General features: G+C 49.5%; 1 protein-coding gene across 1 annotated transcript; it reads right to left on the reverse strand.

Moving 5' to 3' along the window:
- Positions 1-6,014, reverse strand: ALKBH5 (alkB homolog 5, RNA demethylase). Its single transcript, XM_044303254.1, has 4 exons — positions 5,158-6,014; positions 3,089-3,169; positions 2,060-2,200; positions 1-704 (listed from the first exon to the last, which is right to left on the reverse strand). The coding sequence occupies exons 1-4, from the start codon at positions 5,835-5,837 to the stop codon at positions 518-520; spliced, it is 1,089 nt and encodes a 362-aa protein (XP_044159189.1). The 5' UTR covers positions 5,838-6,014; the 3' UTR covers positions 1-517.
- Between the last annotated feature and the right edge of the window lie 9,362 nt (positions 6,015-15,376).

The raw sequence follows: 15,376 nt of genomic DNA on the forward strand, positions 1-15,376 counted from the left end.
TAAAAAGAAATCTGCTTGTATATTTTATTATTATTAGTGCTTATATTGCTAGAAATAAAACATCTGCATCGATCATCTGAAAAACACTGAAGACAGTTCCTAACAAATTTTTTATTTTTTTTTGTAAGAGAAGAGAGGGTGACATGGCGACCGCCGCTGCCTCGGGGGGGACGGCGCACCCACTGGCTGGCGCCTCGTAGCTCTTATCCTCAATTTAGGGACAGAAAAAATAAAATAAAGAAAGGACTGAACGTCGTCAACCAAGACTTGGGTGAAGGTCTCCTACAAAGTGAGCGCAGGCTGCCACCGCAGCGACAATGCTGGGCTGGGGCAGCCTCGTGGGGAGCGCTGCAGACCGGATCCGGAACGTGGTGCATCGATTTAGAGAAGAAACGGGACTGGGGCTTCCAACAACCGAGTAAGGGAAAAAAAAAAAAAAAAAAAAAAAAAAAAAAAAGTATATATAAGGAGTTCCACAATCCAGCGAGCGGGGAGCAGAGTCCTTGGAAGAGTGCTCTCAGTGTCGCCTCATTTTCACCTTGCGGGCCGGGCTGTCCTCGTCCTCTCCCATATCCGTATAGTTGTCCACATAATCATAAGGCCTCCGCCAATAGTTCTCAGAGCTGAAGTTGCTTCGTCTCCTGGGTTTTGGTAAAAGCACAGACCTTCTGTTCTCCTCTTTATCCATTTCGAGGATGCGAGGTCTGTGGGGGGAGAGGCAGGAGGGGGTCAGGTATATAACACGATCACACATCACACCCTATTAATCCTTTCCTCTACCATGAGGGATGTCACCCCCCCCCCCCCTCTCCTAAATAGCTAATGACCTGCCGTAAGAGAGATGCATCTAGGGAGGACTAGGAATTCTTGCCCTTTAGTTCTCTAGGAAAGCTGAGAGATGACCCCATAGCACCGTCACAATGGAAACAGACGAAAAAGAATTCTGAAAACACCTTTAAAAGGAGCTGTTCACCCCCTGGGCCTTTCGACATGTCACCACTGCGGCAAGTGATAGGCTGCAGCGGCCACGTGACCTGCGTCAAATCAGATGCCAGCGCCGAACTGCATCAACAGCGGTAGAGTGAAGGAGCTAGAACCCAGCGGCAGGGATCAGAGGGCCCTGGGGGTGAACAACCACTTTAAGTTCACCCAGCACTACAAGCCGAGAACTGCCGTGCTCCTCCAGTTACAATGCCCTATGAATTTGGAATAGGAACCCCCTACCCACAGGATAGGGGATAATGGCCATTTGAGGTCTGACTGCTGGGACACCTAACAATCATGAGAATGGGGGCTCCATATTTCCATTTGAATGAAGTGGCGATTGTGCATGTCCGCTACCACACTGCCCCACTCTGCAGATGGCAGAGCACTCCAGGAGGCCAACAGAGCAGGAATGTGCAATCACCGCTCCATTTAAATAGGGTGGGGGCCCCTCTACTCTAGCAGTCAGACTCCCACTGATCACACTTAGACCCCATCTAGTGGGATAGCCCCTTTAATCCAAGTATTCTCAGGGATTAAAGGGGTTCTCTGGGATTTTAATATTGATAACCTATCCACAGGAAAGGGGCATTAATATCAGATCGGGGTCTGACAACTGGCACCCCCGCCGATCAGCTGTATGAGACGGCGCACTCCGTCTCCCTTCTTGCTCACTCTGGCGAGCAGGAAGAGAGATGGCACATGCGCACCTTCCCTTCATACAGCTGATGAGCTGGGGTGCCATGTGTTGGACCCCAGCCTATCTGAAATGGATGCCCCTATCCTGAGAAGGTCATTAATATTAAAATCCCGGAGAACCCTTTTAATATAGGAACTGGAGACCTACAAGAACAACGTCTCACGTACGCAGTTCTGCTGTACAGAGGCACTGCAGCACAGAGACATTGTACGATGCCGTCATATGGCGCCATATTATGTGCCTCCCCCTTCCCCTCCAAAAGATAAAAAAAATAATGCTTCACTTATATGAAGCTTAAAATCCACCAGAACAGCTCTGTAGGTGCTGTATGGCCGGCTCCGTACCACTCACCCCGTGTGCGATCCCTTCACTTACCGGTGAGCTGCATCAGGGTCAGCCTTGCGGTGGGACCGCTTTGGTTTCAGGATATGTTGCCTGTTACTACCAGATAACCTCTCCGGGTGATGACTGCTGCTCATGGTCTTGACTTCCAGACGCGGAGCTTCTGTTCTTGTTCTGCAAGAGACACATATATAATCAATCCCTGCCAATATTAACAGATTGCAGGGCTGCAGGCTAAAGAAAACTCAATGGGCGCCTTTGACTGCAAAGTCTAAAAATCTAGGAGCCGTGGTGTTTACAGGCCACACGTGGGACCATCCGAGCCAGGTTTACGCCCCAATACATCAGGAAGAAGTTCCAGCACACCCCTACCTCCCCCTTCTGTACAAAAAAAAACGCGGTTTAAAGCCGGCCATACACATTAGCTGTAAGCGGGCTGAACATGCAGATTCCGTCAGGACCGCATGACCATCTACAATGTGGGGCCTCCTGACTCTCGTCTGATGGCAGATCACGCATGTTGGATTTTAACTGCCCGATCCTTTCCTTCTCACTGCAGAGGAGTCTGGCAGCAGCTTTCTCCTCCTTTCCACTGAGAACTCTTACATTCTCTACCGAGCATGCGTGTGAATACGGGGATGGGACGGTCATCTTACGGGTACAACTGGTTTTGCCAATTCTCCTTAACCCTTCTCTGCCTGGGCTCAGTGCTAATCCCATTTTGGGGATCCCCTTTAACCAGACTCGCACACTGAGCCCTCGCATCCAATGTCTCATGAATGTATTCAGCATGCCAGGACGGCGCGTTGTCACAGGATGCGTCACCCTCCTGTCCCGTGGTTGGTGGATTTCACATCCTGATAGTCTGCCTGAAGGGAAATTCTTGTTGTATAAGGCCGGGGTGTCTGATCCTCTGTTCGCCTCATCGCCCTTCAAGCAACATATGCGGCATGCAGGGGGTGTGGGCGCCACACACTGCCTTGGCAATGGACGTACAGAGGTGGGGCTGCAAACTGGAGCGAGTGAAAGCCGCGTTGCAGCAGAAACGGGTGAAGGACTTACTTCCTTAGTATGATGACAGCGCGGCGCTCCTTGATGTCCTGAGGCCGGATGCAGTGCGTGATCTCGTCAGCGGCGTATCCACTGCAAGAAAGAGACACAGTGAGCCAAAGCTGCAGCGACATACAGCAGACCCAGTCACACAGCTCGCTGGCTGATAACAATAATAGTGTGCATCCAAGTCAACTACAAATGTAAGAGGGAGCTCAGATTCAAGATGGCGGTGACTGCCCAGCGATGCTCTGCAGTGGGGAGGGGGGCTGCCGGGTGGAGATAAGCAGCTGCCAAACACTTATCTCCTGTGAAACTCACACGTGGCTTTGTGTGGAAGTGCTAGTTATGCGATTTCCCTTTCGCTGGACCTGCATTCCTTAATATGATGGGGAATGGCTAGTAAAGCAGCTTTCACTGAGTGACCCATTACCCATCATGCACTGGCCCGCTCCTCCCGCTGGCACAGGGACCGGTGATCCGATTTCACGCTTGCACCTTTCCAATGACGGACGAGTGACAAGTGGAAACCAACACAATGTGGGGCCCCCGGGGGCCCGCGTCATCACAGGGCTGGGATAAATGAGGAAGGGGTGGCGATAACGCAAGGAACGCGGTCAGGGATGACCCCAAAATACAGGAGATCACCCCGCAATTTAACCTCTTCTACAGCCGCACTGCCCTCCACAGTCCTGACCCACAACAAACAGCCCAATAGTGGGAAAGATCACCCCCTCATCAGGACGAGGCTGGACCGGTTCTGGTTATACCCTAGATATAATCCGGCTTACGGCTAATCGCTGCGGATCAGCACTAAGAAGGTGAGCGACCTGTCAGGTTATGGGCGGCCGGTGCCCTTGTTCTGGGTGTCAGACTGGCACACGCCATCCCCATATGATGCCTGCCCCCAGACTGGAGGCTTCTGCACTTCTGGGAACCAACACTTGGCAGCGAGAAAGTCCCGGCACCTGGAAGACACATTAAGGGCCCCCTCCCCCACACGCGGGGGTCCGGGGCCAAGTCACTGACATTTGGCCGCCCTGTGACAGTCATGATGAGTCAGGGCAGGCGCTCCGTCCTGGTACAAGCGTGCCAGCGGGATCTGGGAAACCGAAGACGCCATCAGGGCATTGCTGGGAGTTGTGGTTCTCCTGCTGGTTACAGAGCTCTCATCTGATGCCACCAGGATCGGTCCTGACCAATCCCAAGTTCCCTGATTAGACAGGCGGCATCAGATGCGTTTGGCAGCTGCTCATCTCATCTGTCCTCATCTACACGTCAGACCCTCCGCCACCTGTGTGCCCCCCCGCTCTACTGCAGTGGCTGAGCCCCATATTAGTGTCAGGGGGGGCAGCTGTCAGCTACAACTGGATTCAGACAGCATGTGACCCCCCCCCCCCCCCCAACTACTGAGCCCCAGTATAGGCTTGTGCTGCACAGGAAGGATCAGCAGGTTGTATCACTAGGAATGCCATTAGTGGGGGGACCCCAAAGCTAATGAGGGGGGAGATGAGGGAGGAACTACTACAAGTCCCAGCTAATGGGGGGGGGGGGGGGAGAGAGACGAGGTAGGAACTACTACAACTCCCAGCTAATGAGGAAGGGGGGGGGGGGGAGAGACGAGGGAGGAACTACTACAACTCCCAGCTAATGAGAGGGGGGGGGGGAGACGAGGGAGGAACTACTACAACTCCCAGCTAGAGAGGGGGGGGGGGGGGGAGACGAGGGAGGAACTACTACAACTCCCAGCTAATGAGGGGGGGGGGGCGAGAGACGAGGGAGGAACTACTACAACTCCCAGCTAATGAGGGGGGGGGGGGGGCGAGAGACGAGGGAGGAACTACTACAACTCCCAGCTAATGAGGGGGGGGGGGGGGGGAGACGAGGGAGGAACTACTACAACTCCCAGCTAATGAGGGGGAACGGCGACTACAAGTCCCAGCTAATTGGGGGGGGGGGGGAGACGAGGGAGGAACTACTACAACTCCCAGCTGGGGAGGGGGGGAACTACTACAACTCCCAGCTAATGGGGGGGGGAAGGGCGACTAGAAGTCCCAGCTAATTTGGGGGGGGGGGGTTACCTGAGCACGGTGACGCTGCCCCGGCGGACCGGCAGGAAGAGCACGGGCTCGGACACCCGGATCGGCTTGAACTGGAACTTGCAGCCGAAGCAGAGCGCGGAGTCGCTGAAGAAGGAGACGGAGACGATCGGCCGCTCGAAGATGTGGATGGGGTCCACGTGCGAGACGATGCAGCCTCCGGGCTGGTAGTCGTTGATGACGGCGCTGTTGACGAAGCCCTCCGGGATGACGCGCTGCTCCACCAGGCGCCGGATCACCAGCTCGTGCACCCACTCCGGGATGTCGTCCACCTCGCCCTTGGGGTAGAGCCGCTCCTGGCCCGGGCCCCGCTTCTGCAGCTGCGCCCCGTACGTGTAGCCCTCCCCGAAGAAGTACTTGTTGCGCAGCGGCGCGCGGTCCACCGTGTGCTCCCGGTACAGCCCCTTGTCGGCCCGGGACACCACGTCGTCTATCTTGGACTCGATAAGGGAGCACTCCTCCGGGGAGAAGAGGCGGACCTGGCGGATCCCGGAGCGCACCTTCCGGGCTTCTTCCTCCTCCTGGTCGGACAGCGCTCCCTCCTCCTCCTCCTCCGTGTCTGAGGCCGGCTGCTTTCGTTTCTTCATGCCGGAAGGTGGCGGGGTTTCCCGGGACAAGGACTGCAGCTTCTCCCGGAGGTCGGTATAACCGCTTACGGACATGGCTCACCCGGGGCTGGAGACGGGCATGGCCGAAGACTCAGTCAGTCAGGTGTCCGTTTCCATTCACCGCCTGGTTCCCTCTCATCCACACAACCGAAGAACGGCTCTCGCTGCGCAAGCGACCCGCCGCTGTGACAGGCCCGGTCTGAGGAGATCCTTACGAGGATTGGTCAGGCGACATGCCAATCAAACTAGTAGGCGGGGCAACCGTGTGACGCAGAAAGCAACTGGAAGACCCAATGGATTGGGGCTGTCCTCGTTAGTGCCTGCCCCATTTACTGACATTCAATGTCTTTTATGTCCCCATAGGATAAAGAACATACACCGTCATTCGTTAAATGTGTCCAAATGCCATTGCTTTGGCCTTTTATTTGACGACCTTAGGCCTGAGAAATGTTTCCCTAGGATCAGGCACATAGGGGCACCTTTTGTTTTGGTGCTTTACTATAGTGTCGACGTGACTAGAGTAACGTCTTACAGGGGGTGGAGTACAAACATGGCTGCAGGTCAGCAACTGGTGTACCAAGATGGCTTCTGAGGGCCTACACCGGCTCGAGGTTCTTCTCCCCTATCATTGGGCAGGTGCTTAGTGACACGGCGACTGCCATCAGGACCCAGATGTAAGTCTGTCTGTCCTAGTGCCTGCTAGTTATTGCAGCGCTAATGTGTTATGTACGGGACTAAAAGCGGAAAAAATATGATCTGTGTCTGATAGAAAGTAGTCACATATATAGTCCCAGCAAGAGAGTGCCCCCCATAAACAGTGCCAGAAAGAGAGTGCTCCTAGAAACAGTATCATCAACAGAGTGCCCCCATAAACAGTGCCAGAAAGAGAGTGCTTCTAGAAACAGTATCATCAACAGAGTGCCCCCATAAACAGTGCCAGAAAGAGAGTGCTCCTAGAAACAGTATCATCAACAGAGTGCGCCCCATAAACAGTGCCAGAAAGAGAGTGCTCCTAGAAACAGTATCATCAACAGAGTGCCCCCATAAACAGTGCCAGAAAGAGTGCTCCTAGAAACAGTATCATCAACAGAGTGCCCCCATAAACAGGGTCTGCTAGAGAGTGCTCCTAGAAACAGTTTTATCAAGAGAGTGCCCCCATAAACAGTGCCAGGAAGAGAGTGCTTCTAGAAACAGTATAATCAAAGAGAGTGCCCCCCATAAACAGTGCCAGAAAGAGAGTGCTCCTAGAAACAGTATCATCAACAGAGTGCCCCCATAAACAGTGCCAGAAAGAGAGTGCTCCTAGAAACAGTATCATCAAGAAAGTGCCCCCATAAACAGGGTCTGCTAGAGAGTGCTCCTAGAAACAGTATCATCAAGAGAGTGCCCCCATAAACAGGGTCTGCTAGAGAGTGCTCCTAGAAACAGTATCATCAAGGGAGTGCCCCATAAACAGTGTCTGATAGAGAGTGCTCCTAGAAACAGTATCAAGAGAGTGCCCCCATAAACAGGGTCTGCTAGAGAGTGCTCCTAGAAACATGTATCATCAAGAGAGTGCCCCCATAAACAGGGTCTGCTAGAGAGTTTTCCTAGAAACAGTATCATCAAGAGAGTGCCCCCATAAACAGGGTCTGCTAGAGAGTTTTCCTAGAAACAGTATCATCAAGAGAGTGCCCCCATAAACAGGGTCTGCTAGAGAGTTCTCCTAGAAACAGTATCATCAAGAGAGTGCCCCATAAACAGTGTCTGATAGAGAGTGGTCACATATATAGTCCCAGAAAGAGAGTGCTCCTAAAAAAGTGCCAGAAAGAGTGCTCCTAGAAACAGTATCATCAAGGGAGTGCCCCCATAAACAGGGTCTGATAGAGAGTGGTCACATATATAGTCCCAGCAAGAGAGTGCCCCCATAAACAGTGCCAGAAGAGAGTGCTTCTAGAAACAATATCATCAAGAGAGTGCCCCCATAAACAGTGCCAGAAACAGAGTGCTCCTAGAAACAGTATCATCAAGAGAGTGCCCCCATAAACAGTGCCAGTAAGAGAGTGCTCCTAGAAACAGTATAATCAAGAGAGTGCCCCCATAAACAGTGTCTGATAGAGAGTGGTCACATATATAGTCCCAGCAAGAGAGTGCCCCCATAAACAGTGCCAGAAAGAGAGTGCTTCTAGAAACAATATCATCAAGAGAGTGCCCCCATAAACAGTGCCAGAAAGAGAGTGCTCCTAGAAACAGTATCATCAAGAGAGTGCCCCATAAACAGGGTCTGCTAGAGAGTTCTCCTAGAAATAGTTTTATCAAGAGAGTGCCCCCATAAACAGTGTCAGAAAGAGAGTGCTCCTAGAAACAGTATCAAGAGAGTGCCCCCATAAACAGTGCCAGAAAGAGAGTGCTTCTAGAAACAGTATAATCAAGAGAGTGCCCCCATAAACAGTGCCAGAAAGAGAGTGCTCCTAAAAAAGTGCCAGAAAGAGTGCTTCTAGAAACAGTATCATCAAGAGAGTGCCCCCCATAAACAGTGCAAGAAAGAGAGTGCTTCTAGAAACAGTATCATCAAGAGAGTGCCCGATAAACAGGATCTGATAGCGAGTGCTCCTATAAACAGTATCATCAAGAGAGTGCCCCCATAAACAGTGCCAGAAAGAGAGTGCTCCTAAAAAAGTGCCAGAAAGAGTGCTTCTAGAAACAGTATCATCAAGAGAGTGCCCCCCCATAAACAGTGCCAGAAAGAGAGTGGTCCTAGAAACAGTGCCAGAAAGAGAGTGCTTCTAGAAACAGTATAATCAAGAGAGTGCCCCATAAAGAGTGCCAGAAAGAGAGTGCTTCTAGAAACAGTATCATCAAGAGAGTGCCCCCATAAAGAGTGCCAGTAAGAGAGTGAGCCTAGAAACAGTATCATCTTCAGAGTGCCCCCATAAACAGTGCCAGGAAGAGAGTGCTTCTAGAAACAGTATCATCAAGAGAGTGCCCCCATAAACAGGGTCTGCTAGAGAGTGCTCCTAGAAACAGTATCATCAAGGGAGTGCCCCCATAAACAGGGTCTGCTAGAGAGTGCTCCTAGAAACAGTATCATCAAGAGAGTGCCCTCTTAAACAGGGTCTGCTAGAGAGTGCTCCTAGAAACAGTATCATCAAGGGAGTGCCCCCATAAACAGTGTCAGAAAGAGAGTGCTTCTAGAAACAGTATAATCAAGAGAGTGCCCCATAAAGAGTGCCAGAAAGAGAGTGCTTCTAGAAACAGTATCATCAAGAGAGTGCCCCCATAAAGAGTGCCAGTAAGAGAGTGAGCCTAGAAACAGTATCATCTTCAGAGTGCCCCCATAAACAGTGCCAGGAAGAGAGTGCTTCTAGAAACAGTATCATCAAGAGAGTGCCCCCATAAACAGGGTCTGCTAGAGAGTGCTCCTAGAAACAGTATCATCAAGAGAGTGCCCCCATAAACAGGGTCTGCTAGAGAGTGTTCCTAGAAACAGTATCATCAAGAGAGTGCCCCCTTAAACAGGGTCTGCTAGAGAGTGCTTCTAGAAACAGTATCATCAAGAGAGTGCCCCATAAGCAGTGTCTGATAGAGAGTGGTCACATATATAGTCCCAGCAAGAGAGTGCCCCCATAAATAGTGCCAGAAGAGAGTGCTTCTAGACACAATATCATCAAGAGAGTGCCCCCATAAACAGTGCCAGTAAGAGAGTGCTCCTAGAAACAGTATCATCAAGAGAGTGCCCCATAAACAGGGTCTGCTAGAGAGTTCTCCTAGAAATAGTTTTATCAAGAGAGTGCCCCCATAAACAGTGTCAGAAAGAGAGTGCTCCTAGAAACAGTATCAAGAGAGTGCCCCCATAAACAGGGTCTGCTAGAGAGTTCTCCTAGAAATAGTTTTATCAAGAGAGTGCCCCCATAAACAGTGTCAGAAAGAGAGTGCTCCTAGAAACAGTATCAATAGAGTGCCCCCATAAACAGTGCCAGTTAGAGAGTGCTTCTAGAAACAGTATCATCAAGAGAGTGCCCCCATAAACAGTGCCAGAAAGAGAGTGCTCCTAAAAAAGTGCCAGAAAGAGTGCTTCTAGAAACAGTATCATCAAGAGAGCGCCCCTATAAACAGTGCAAGAAAGAGAGTGCTTCTAGAAACAGTATCATCAAGAGAGTGCCCGATAAACAGGATCTGATAGAGAGTGCTCCTAGAAACAGTATCATCAAGAGAGTGCCCCCATAAACAGTGCCAGAAAGAGAGTGTTCCTAAAAAAGTGCCAGAAAGAGTGCTTCTAGAAACAGTATAATCAAGAGAGTGCCCCATAAACAGTGTCTGATAGAGATTAGTCACATATATAGTCCCAGCAAGAGAGTGCCCCCATAAACAGTGCCAGAAAGAGAGTGCTCCTAGAAACAGTATCAAGAGAGTGCCCCCATAAACAGTGCCAGAAAGAGAGTGCTTCTAGAAACAGTATCATCAAGAGAGTGCCCCCATAAAGAGTGCCAGTAAGAGAGTGCTCCTAGAAACAGTATCATCAAGAGAGTGCCCCCATAAACAGGGTCTGCTAGAGAGTTTTCCTAGAAACAGTATCATCAAGAGAGTGCCCCCATAAACAGGGTCTGCTAGAGAGTTTTCCTAGAAACAGTATCATCAAGAGAGTGCCCCCATAAACAGGGTCTGCTAGAGAGTTCTCCTAGAAACAGTATCATCAAGAGAGTGCCCCATAAACAGTGTCTGATAGAGAGTGGTCACATATATAGTCCCAGAAAGAGAGTGCTCCTAAAAAAGTGCCAGAAAGAGTGCTCCTAGAAACAGTATCATCAAGGGAGTGCCCCCATAAACAGGGTCTGCTAGAGAGTGCTTCTAGAAACAGTATCATCAAGAGAGTGCCCCATAAACAGTGTCTGATAGAGAGTGGTCACATATATAGTCCCAGCAAGAGAGTGCCCCCATAAACAGTGCCAGAAGAGAGTGCTTCTAGAAACAATATCATCAAGAGAGTGCCCCCATAAACAGTGCCAGAAACAGAGTGCTCCTAGAAACAGTATCATCAAGAGAGTGCCCCCATAAACAGTGCCAGTAAGAGAGTGCTCCTAGAAACAGTATAATCAAGAGAGTGCCCCCATAAACAGTGTCTGATAGAGAGTGGTCACATATATAGTCCCAGCAAGAGAGTGCCCCCATAAACAGTGCCAGAAAGAGAGTGCTTCTAGAAACAATATCATCAAGAGAGTGCCCCCATAAACAGTGCCAGAAAGAGAGTGCTCCTAGAAACAGTATCATCAAGAGAGTGCCCCATAAACAGGGTCTGCTAGAGAGTTCTCCTAGAAATAGTTTTATCAAGAGAGTGCCCCCATAAACAGTGTCAGAAAGAGAGTGCTCCTAGAAACAGTATCAAGAGAGTGCCCCCATAAACAGTGCCAGAAAGAGAGTGCTTCTAGAAACAGTATAATCAAGAGAGTGCCCCCATAAACAGTGCCAGAAAGAGAGTGCTCCTAAAAAAGTGCCAGAAAGAGTGCTTCTAGAAACAGTATCATCAAGAGAGTGCCCCCCATAAACAGTGCAAGAAAGAGAGTGCTTCTAGAAACAGTATCATCAAGAGAGTGCCCGATAAACAGGATCTGATAGCGAGTGCTCCTATAAACAGTATCATCAAGAGAGTGCCCCCATAAACAGTGCCAGAAAGAGAGTGCTCCTAAAAAAGTGCCAGAAAGAGTGCTTCTAGAAACAGTATCATCAAGAGAGTGCCCCCCCATAAACAGTGCCAGAAAGAGAGTGGTCCTAGAAACAGTGCCAGAAAGAGAGTGCTTCTAGAAACAGTATAATCAAGAGAGTGCCCCATAAAGAGTGCCAGAAAGAGAGTGCTTCTAGAAACAGTATCATCAAGAGAGTGCCCCCATAAAGAGTGCCAGTAAGAGAGTGAGCCTAGAAACAGTATCATCTTCAGAGTGCCCCCATAAACAGTGCCAGGAAGAGAGTGCTTCTAGAAACAGTATCATCAAGAGAGTGCCCCCATAAACAGGGTCTGCTAGAGAGTGCTCCTAGAAACAGTATCATCAAGGGAGTGCCCCCATAAACAGGGTCTGCTAGAGAGTGCTCCTAGAAACAGTATCATCAAGAGAGTGCCCTCTTAAACAGGGTCTGCTAGAGAGTGCTCCTAGAAACAGTATCATCAAGGGAGTGCCCCCATAAACAGTGTCAGAAAGAGAGTGCTTCTAGAAACAGTATAATCAAGAGAGTGCCCCATAAAGAGTGCCAGAAAGAGAGTGCTTCTAGAAACAGTATCATCAAGAGAGTGCCCCCATAAAGAGTGCCAGTAAGAGAGTGAGCCTAGAAACAGTATCATCTTCAGAGTGCCCCCATAAACAGTGCCAGGAAGAGAGTGCTTCTAGAAACAGTATCATCAAGAGAGTGCCCCCATAAACAGGGTCTGCTAGAGAGTGCTCCTAGAAACAGTATCATCAAGAGAGTGCCCCCATAAACAGGGTCTGCTAGAGAGTGTTCCTAGAAACAGTATCATCAAGAGAGTGCCCCCTTAAACAGGGTCTGCTAGAGAGTGCTTCTAGAAACAGTATCATCAAGAGAGTGCCCCATAAGCAGTGTCTGATAGAGAGTGGTCACATATATAGTCCCAGCAAGAGAGTGCCCCCATAAATAGTGCCAGAAGAGAGTGCTTCTAGACACAATATCATCAAGAGAGTGCCCCCATAAACAGTGCCAGTAAGAGAGTGCTCCTAGAAACAGTATCATCAAGAGAGTGCCCCATAAACAGGGTCTGCTAGAGAGTTCTCCTAGAAATAGTTTTATCAAGAGAGTGCCCCCATAAACAGTGTCAGAAAGAGAGTGCTCCTAGAAACAGTATCAAGAGAGTGCCCCCATAAACAGGGTCTGCTAGAGAGTGCTCCTAGAAATAGTTTTATCAAGAGAGTGCCCCCATAAACAGTGTCAGAAAGAGAGTGCTCCTAGAAACAGTATCAAGAGAGTGCCCCCATAAACAGGGTCTGCTAGAGAGTTCTCCTAGAAATAGTTTTATCAAGAGAGTGCCCCCATAAACAGTGTCAGAAAGAGAGTGCTCCTAGAAACAGTATCAATAGAGTGCCCCCATAAACAGTGCCAGAAAGAGAGTGCTTCTAGAAACAGTATCATCAAGAGAGTGCCCCCATAAACAGTGCCAGAAAGAGAGTGCTCCTAAAAAAGTGCCAGAAAGAGTGCTTCTAGAAACAGTATCATCAAGAGAGCGCCCCTATAAACAGTGCAAGAAAGAGAGTGCTTCTAGAAACAGTATCATCAAGAGAGTGCCCGATAAACAGGATCTGATAGAGAGTGCTCCTAGAAACAGTATCATCAAGAGAGTGCCCCCATAAACAGTGCCAGAAAGAGAGTGTTCCTAAAAAAGTGCCAGAAAGAGTGCTTCTAGAAACAGTATAATCAAGAGAGTGCCCCATAAACAGTGTCTGATAGAGATTAGTCACATATATAGTCCCAGCAAGAGAGTGCCCCCATAAACAGTGCCAGAAAGAGAGTGCTCCTAGAAACAGTATCAAGAGAGTGCCCCCATAAACAGTGCCAGAAAGAGAGTGCTTCTAGAAACAGTATCATCAAGAGAGTGCCCCCATAAAGAGTGCCAGTAAGAGAGTGCTCCTAGAAACAGTATCATCAACAGAGTGCCCCCATAAACAGTGCCAGGAAGAGAGTGCTCCTAGAAACAGTATCATCAACAGAGTGCCCCCATAAACAGGGTCTGCTAGAGAGTGCTCCTAGAAACAGTATCATCAAGGGAGTGCCCCCATAAACAGGGTCTGCTAGAGAGTGCTCCTAGAAACAGTATCATCAAGAGAGTGCCCCCATAAACAGTGCCAGAAAGAGAGTGCTCCTAGAAACAGTATCCAGAGAGTGCCCCCATAAACAGCGCCAGGAAGAGAGTGCTCCTAATAACAGTATCATCAAGAGAGTGCCCCCCATAAACTGTGTCCTCTACAGAGTGCCCTCATAGACAGTGTCTGCCAGAAAGTGCCCCCATAAACAGTGTCTGCTAGAGAGTGCCCCCATAAACAGTGTCTGCTAGAGAGTGCCCCAAAAATAGTGACAGCAAAACAGTGCTCTCAAGCAATCACAGTTAGAGTGCTCCCATAGCAGTGCCAGAGAGCTCCTACTTGACTGTGCCCAATGGACCTTGATGGACAGCGACCCCCTGTGAACACTTGCCCTGGGCCCATGCGATCAGCGGGGCTCGCAGCCACCGGACCTTCACCCATTACACATGTAAGCCCCTGGTAACATACATGTATGTGGTAGACGTGTGACGTCCGTGTACACCAGGTTTCAGGCTAATAACGTCCGAATCTCTCTTGCCGGAGCTTCATACTGTAAATCTGGGCATCGGATCCGGCGCCAAGTCCCCTGACATCTATAGCAGCGCGCTCTGCCGCTCTCCTTGTCCTGCTTTGAACCTCTCTGTTTTTCTGCTCCTCGCTGGCCTGCCAGTCTGATTAAGCCGACACAACCTGCTTCCCGATGCCCTGTGACAGGTTCACGGTTCACACAGAATCACCCTTTTGTCATCCTTTGGCAAGCCTGGAGCAACAAAGGGTTAAAGCAGCAGGAACAGGCATGTGCCATTACCGCTGCACGGCTGACCCCAATCCTCGTCTTCCCGACTTCTCCAGGCCCGGCGCAGATTTCTTGTGCCTGAATTGTCTTTTTTCGGTCAGGTGATTGAAAATCCCATTTAAAGATTTCTTAGTTATATCTGTTCCCGGGAAAGCTGAGTGACATCCCATATGGCCGCCATTGCATCTCAGATAGACGGTGTCCCCCACCTTTCCCATCACCCCCCTTATTCTCAGGATCGGCGGGGGTCCCAGGGGTCAGACCCTAACCGATCAGGTACATATCCTGTGGTCGGGGGATCAGCTCCTGGTGCCACAGCCGGTCTAATAATGGCGGTATTTCCTTCCATGTAATATATAGCACTTGCCCGTAATTTTGGCCTCGTATTGGGGAAATCAAACATAGAAATGTAATAAAGTTTTGGTAAACATTTATTAGTCAGTAAATGTGAGACAATAAAATTACAACACAGTAAAAAAAAAATTACAAAATTGAATGTCAATTACTCAATGAAATACACAACCTATAAAACCAACAAAAAACGTTCAAAAATTGACTATAAAACAGGAGAAATTGTAAATGGATATTTATTTAAAGAGACAGTCCAAAATAGACCATTGTGATGTGTCAATCTCCTGTGTAAAGCCAGAACCCCCCTCCCCCCAGACATGAGACCCCCCCTTTAATGTGCGAGAAACCATAAAACAGTTACCTATGCAATAAACCAGAAAAAAAAAAAAAATCCTCCTGTGTGCGCTACATGGGTCATACACTGTCAACCTATAATCTTCACGCTGTGTTGATCCAGAAGAAGGAAGATGGAAAGTCACTTGTGATGGGTGTAATTCCTAGAAATTAATATCTGCCTGCAGTCACCACTAGGGGGAGCTCAGGAGCTTTCTGCTTATAGTTTTCAGGAGTTTTTCAAGAATTTTTAAAGGGAACCAGTCACCAGGATTTTGTGTATAGAGCTGAGGACATGGGTTGCTAGATGGCCGGTAGCACATCCGCAATACCCA

The sequence above is a fragment of the Bufo gargarizans genome, chromosome 8, assembly GCF_014858855.1.
Source record: "Bufo gargarizans isolate SCDJY-AF-19 chromosome 8, ASM1485885v1, whole genome shotgun sequence".
In the NCBI taxonomy this organism is placed as follows: domain Eukaryota; kingdom Metazoa; phylum Chordata; class Amphibia; order Anura; family Bufonidae; genus Bufo; species Bufo gargarizans.